General features: G+C 37.2%; 2 protein-coding genes across 4 annotated transcripts in view; one reads left to right on the forward strand and one right to left on the reverse strand.

Annotated features, from left to right (window-relative positions):
* Window positions 1-1,235, reverse strand: part of frmpd1b (FERM and PDZ domain containing 1b) — a 39,590-nt gene extending 38,355 nt beyond the window's left edge. For 2 of the 3 annotated variants that reach the window (XM_016485549.1, XM_016485547.1), the window contains exon 1: window positions 1,054-1,185. Coding sequence is in view for 1 of the 3 variants with exons in the window: in XM_016485544.1 (XP_016341030.1) it covers window positions 720-803 (84 nt within the window). In the remaining 2 variants the exon portion in view is untranslated. Of the gene's footprint in view, window positions 1-719; window positions 831-1,053 lie in introns of all 3 variants that reach the window. The other variant, XM_016485544.1, reaches the window with a different exon arrangement.
* Window positions 1,236-2,709: 1,474 nt separating this feature from the next.
* The window catches only part of gnpda2 (glucosamine-6-phosphate deaminase 2), a 6,736-nt gene continuing 3,445 nt past the window's right edge, over window positions 2,710-6,000 (forward strand). The window contains exons 1-5 of the mRNA XM_016485553.1: window positions 2,710-2,846; window positions 3,151-3,314; window positions 3,491-3,592; window positions 4,038-4,220; window positions 5,030-5,214. Coding sequence (XP_016341039.1) covers window positions 3,191-3,314; window positions 3,491-3,592; window positions 4,038-4,220; window positions 5,030-5,214 — 594 coding nt within the window. The 5' untranslated portion in view covers window positions 2,710-2,846; window positions 3,151-3,190. The remainder of the gene's footprint in view (window positions 2,847-3,150; window positions 3,315-3,490; window positions 3,593-4,037; window positions 4,221-5,029; window positions 5,215-6,000) is intronic.

The following is a 6,000-nucleotide window of genomic DNA, read 5'->3' on the forward strand; positions in this document are numbered from 1 at the left end:
AGGAATAGAGCATAAAGTCTAGTGCAGTGTACTTGATCTGCCAAAGCGCCCGAAAAACAGAGAAGGCGAGGAGAGAAAGAGGGTGCATATGCCACACCTCACTCATTCATAACGCAGCAGTTCTCCCACTGTCTGTAAAACATAATCACATGGTCTACGAGATTTACAACTCCAGAGTAAATCTTAGTTTGTTTCCACAACATATGTGCCGTCTGAACCATATATAGTCCAAACGCAACGCAAAAGCCACAGTGCGTGCAAGAGCAGCGCCGCGTCAAGAGCGCGTCTCCAAAATAACCAGCGCTCACTGAGCAATAGTAAACACGCGAGTGCTGGGCATGTCCGAGTCATTAAAGCGAATCGATTCCGTTCAACTGTTCATTCATTTAAAACGATTCAGTGATTGGTTTTAAAATAGGGTTATAATACGCGTACCAGACTTGCTTGCGTTTTTACGTTTATCACAAGTGCTGTTTTAAGATCAAGTCTGATCGTTAAAAATACAGATGTGACAATGTTCTTTGTATAATAGCCACTGCAGTTTTCAACTAAAGTCTCCCATACAAACAAGGAAATACGCATTTTACACAGTATCTTGTGCAAATCAGCGTTTAAAAAAAAATCATGATGAGACTACTATGACAATCAGACTAAAAAAAATATTTTGAACAAATGACAAAATCCTATTGACGTCCGACGCGAAACCCAAAATGACCTACATAGGCTACTCCGCTCAAACTGTCTGTATTTCCTCGATCCAACGTGTTGAACAGATTTTTCCAAATCCACACGTGCCATCTCATTTCAGATTGAAGAAGTCATGTGTTAATCTAGTAAACAAAGAAAAAATGGTCAATCTTTTGTTGGTTCTCCCGGTTAATCTTAATCCGATTCGAATCTCGCTCTTCGTCCGTCCGAACAACAGTGAGCGCACAATAGACATGAATCTAAACACTAAAAATAACAACCCTTGATCCTCTAAAAATGCTCCTTGTTGGCACACATGTCCAGTGAATGAACATGCAGAAGAACAACAGAGACAGCTGCACCCACCTCGTGGTTTGAAAGGACACCGGTGCGATCCAGCGATGGAGAGCCAGCACGGGATGAAGGGAGCAGGTGGATCCGGCTGATTCAGACGGGACGGACAGGTGCGGTATGATGTTTGGGAAGCGTGTCGGTGCTGGATGCTATCAGGATAGGGACCAGCTTAATCCTCCATCTGAAAGCAGACAGCCTCTCCTTGGCCACTCCACCCCTCCCTCAATCCCTTCCCAGTGAGGTCCGACTCGCAAATGAATCGTTGTTTTGAAACGGCTCTTTGTATTGATTCGGTTGAACCGACTCGCAACGCGTTTGTAAATCACTCTTCTTCTACTGGTTTGGGAGAACATCTGACAATTTGTGTGACTTAGTCGAAAACACAATTAAAACAGCAGTATTTCATTCGAAAACTAGAACAATGTATTAATAAACTAGAACATTTGCACTCGGAAAAGAAATAAAGAAATAAAATAATTTCCACACACAGAGAACAGCACTTTCAAGTAGCCTATGCCTATTATTATTACTATTATTATTATTTACTTTGAAGTTCAGGGACCGCCAACAATAAGCAAAAATTAGAATTTCCACTATATGGATGTAGGCTATGTATTAACATTGAGACGCAGAATAACAAACAAAAATATAAACACATTTTTTTTTTGTTAATCACTAGCTTGCCAATAGGTGTCAATATGAAGACTGGTAATGGGAGGAATAAGAGCCAGCTAAACGTTAACAAACACTTACGGAGTTCACGTGTTTAAAATAGACTTAAGCCATATGCTACAATCTGGATACTTGAATATTTCTGAATATTTCAGGTTATATGTGTTGTTTGAATGCAGCACAATATATATAGGTCGATATGGCTTATGAATTCATGCTCATTTGCTAAGTTGTTTTAAATCTAGCTATGTAGCCGCTACACGGTTGCTAATGTGTATTAGTGGTTGTTAGGGTTTTCTGAGAGGTTTATATGTAGTCACTTGACAAACTGTGACAAATTTGGTGGATGTAGCTTTAAAACGCTCATTTTTTGGTCGTCAATGTGTTAGTGATTTACCCTATAATTCTGTCACGCCATCATAACTAAATATTTACTTAATCACATAAAAAGAAAAACGTTCAGTTGCAGTTTCTGTAAACACTTCCATCATGTGGCGTCAAACGAATCGACTGATCATTTTTTCAACCGCTTGAAACGAACTGTTCGAACGAACCGATTCGCTCAAATGAATCAGACGTCTGCACGCTATCGTCCCTCAATCCGACGCCTTCTGTTGAATCTGTTCCTCTCTCTCTCTCAAAGCCGTCTGCCTCCCTGGGGTCCTCCAGCGAGGTCAGGCATAGTAGAAAAGAAGGAAATTAAACGACTTGAGTGAAAATTGGACAAAATTATAATTAACATAGATAGATAGATATTTGCACTATTGTTATTACCTACAAATACAGTTTGTCATGCCAATAAAACATACATTTTGATTAATCAATAAAGTCTCCTCTATCAAACAACTGTGTCAGTACGATATGAAATACTAATATTTCTTAATTCACATATTTCCAATTTAAACGATATCCTACATGCTTAATATCATTTCATTCATACTGCACATTGCTTATTTCATATTCGGGCTCCATCATAGGCTGTATAAAAACAGGTCTCCATACATGGGCAGTTGCTACAAGCCGGAAGTGCGTCGTCAGCGCACATGACCGGAACTCCGTCACATGATCAGTGTTTTCAAAGAAAACTTGTATCCATTCACCCGGACGTGGCTGAGATCCTGCGCTTTATTACTGTAAGTAAAAGATTTTATTACCCATTATATATCCATAACCATTATTCGACAACTTAAAAACGCAGCTGGTTGTAAATAAAGCAATAGAGGCTTTTATATCATTAATATAAGTTCTAAAGCAAACATATGCAGTGTTATGAGTATATATTGCCATACTGATTATATACTGTACATGCTATTCGATCATATTTATTAAATCAAATGTGCATCTTGGTTGTTTTGCTCCTCACTGGACTGGGCTTTGCTTGATCATCTGAATTGGTCAGTGTTGGTCAATAATGTATTGATCTGTCTTTATTTTTAGAGTCTTAAGGATTGCAGCGACCTGTTCTCAGTGAGAAGTCATGAGACTTGTGATTCTGGACGACTATGATCTGTCCAGCGAATGGGCTGCAAAGTACATCCGCAACCGGATCATCCAGTTCAAACCCAGCGCTGACCGCTACTTCACTTTAGGACTCCCAACAGGTAAACTAAAGGTTACCAATCAGATCCCAGTGCATAAAATCCAGTCATGCCCTATGCATGTTTTTATCTGGTTGAATATCTTCTTTTTCTCAGAAATATCTGGAAATTCAATACATCAGGAAGATTATGATTATTATATAAGTATATAGATCATTATATAATCTGATTATTTGCAGGTAGCACACCCCTCGGCTGTTATAGGAAGCTGATCGAATATCACAAGAATGGAGACCTGTCCTTCAAATTCGTGAAGACCTTTAACATGGATGAGTATGTGGGTGAGTGTGAACTGCACAGATCACTTCTCACGAGAAGTGCTGGGTATGCAAGATCTCCACAAACTCTGTCAAAACCGAACGAGAGCTGCCGACGCAGCAAGTCAGCAAAAAATAACGCATGGATAACGCATAAAACAATGTTAAAAAGCATTTACGCACTGCCCCTCTGTCCTCAATCCCTTTCTAGTCTAGTTCAGAAAACATTTATTAAACATTATAGTTGCGTTGTGACACGACTTTAGTTTCACGACTAAAACAAAGCATGTTTTCCATCAAATTCAGATCATAATGAATCTAGTTGGTGTACTTTTTTCATAATTCCCATTATTCTCAGTGGTGATTCTCATTAATTGAATGCAGTATCTATGACTGTGTTAGAGTAGAAAATAATGTAATAATTAAAGGCACCATCATAATTAATTTCTACATTTCTCTTCATCTTCAGGTCTGCCCAGGGATCATCCCGAGAGCTATCACTCCTACATGTGGAACAACTTCTTTAAACACATTGACATCGAACCCCAGAACACCCATATACTGGATGGCAATGCTAGCGACCTGCAGGCCGAGTGTGAAGCCTTTGAGCAGCAAATTACTGCTGCTGGTGGCATTGAGCTGTTTGTGGGAGGTGCATGCAATAAATCAGATCCCAATGAATTGTTTTTTCAGACACAGATTAATCGAGAGACACCAGTAACAGTGCTTTGTGATGCAAATCTTAATCTGTACACACAAAACTGGCTCTCGAAGCAGTTTAACTGTCAGTAATGCTTGTATGGTGATTGTACATTCAACTCCAAAATCAAAGGTCTGTTTGTTGGCCACAGGACTGATTCTTAAGCTTGCTGTTGTAATAATTGGCTATTGTAGTATTATTTATATACTATTGTAGTATATAATAATATTTTGAATTAGCATTTATTTTTACTAATTTTGTAATTTTTATACTTTTTAAAAATATTTCTATTTAGCTTTAATTTATTTTTATTTCAGTTTTAGTTTAACTTTTATAAGTATGTGTTTGTTTAATCTAATATTTATATTTTATGTGATTGCAGATTTATTTTAATTAATAAAATCAATTTTTTTTTTACATTTTTAATTAACAATAACAAAACAGCTCCAAATTATATAGGCTTTTGGCTGTTAGTTATATGACGACAACATACAGAGCAGAATGGTAATAACTTTTATGAATTTATTGGGGTAAAAAAAAAAAAAAAAGATGAATTCAGAAAAAAGTAATGAATTCAGTCAAAATATTTTTTTTACATTGTTTTTATGATAATTAAGCACATTTCAGCTCATTACTGTTTTTTCAGTGATTTGCATTACTTACTTTCATACCCAACTACTATTATATTCAGAATCATCGCATATTATCATCCATTAATCTGTTATTTCTCCTTTTTGTAACGCTTGATTTTTTTTTTTCAGGCATTGGTCCAGATGGGCACATCGCCTTTAATGAGCCCGGCTCCAGTCTTGTGTCCAGGACCAGAGTGAAGACCCTGGCCAAGGACACGATAGTAGCCAATGCTCGTTTCTTTGGGAACGATCTTTCCAAAGTGCCCACCATGACGCTCACCGTTGGAGTAGGAACAGTGATGGATGCCAGAGAGGTAAATTCAAAAATACAGGATATTCACATATTAAGAAGGAGACCATTCAGCTGAAAGAGAGATGATATTCTGTAGTATCATCTGGCATATAAGCCATAAAAGACACGGATATATTAATGAGGCACAGAATGGAAAACAAACTGATTGTTTGTCAAACTGATCATCTGCAAAGTTTAAAGCACCTCAAAAAAAAAAGGAAGTATATTTTGAGTGATTAAAATGGGAATGTTTTTGTCATCAATTTATCGCAATGCAAACATTTTACTTACCACATCAACATAAAATCTTAATACTTCCAAATATAAGACATCACATGAATCTGAGTGTACCTGAAGGTGGGTGTTTGTGGTTGAAACTGAACATAGAATGAACACAGTATCTTTTGTCCTTATCTTCAATAGCATCCTTTGTGATATCTTCCTTTTGTCCCAGTCAGACACACTTTTGTTTGGAGCATTTGTCATCTGCAATTGATTAAATATTATTATCTTTTATATAGTAACAAATGTTCTCATTGTTATAGCACTAAACTGAACATGTCTGGTTCTCAATGTGAGACTGATTGTGCTGGAAATACAAACAAGTACGTAAACATACCTGAATACTTTAACAGACAGGATGCTGGGTAAAATGTTCTTCGGGTCACATGATTTTGTTGATGTGGATGCCAGACATCACCTGATCGATCATATCATTAGACAGTGTGCATCTCCTAAAACATTTCCAAGTTGTATTGTACCAAGTTGTAAAGCATAATAATACTAACAAGAATTGAAAAAAAAAAAA

The sequence above is a fragment of the Sinocyclocheilus anshuiensis genome, unplaced genomic scaffold (assembly GCF_001515605.1).
Source record: "Sinocyclocheilus anshuiensis isolate Anshui unplaced genomic scaffold, SAMN03320099.WGS_v1.1 scaffold189, whole genome shotgun sequence".
In the NCBI taxonomy this organism is placed as follows: Eukaryota; Metazoa; Chordata; class Actinopteri; order Cypriniformes; family Cyprinidae; genus Sinocyclocheilus; species Sinocyclocheilus anshuiensis.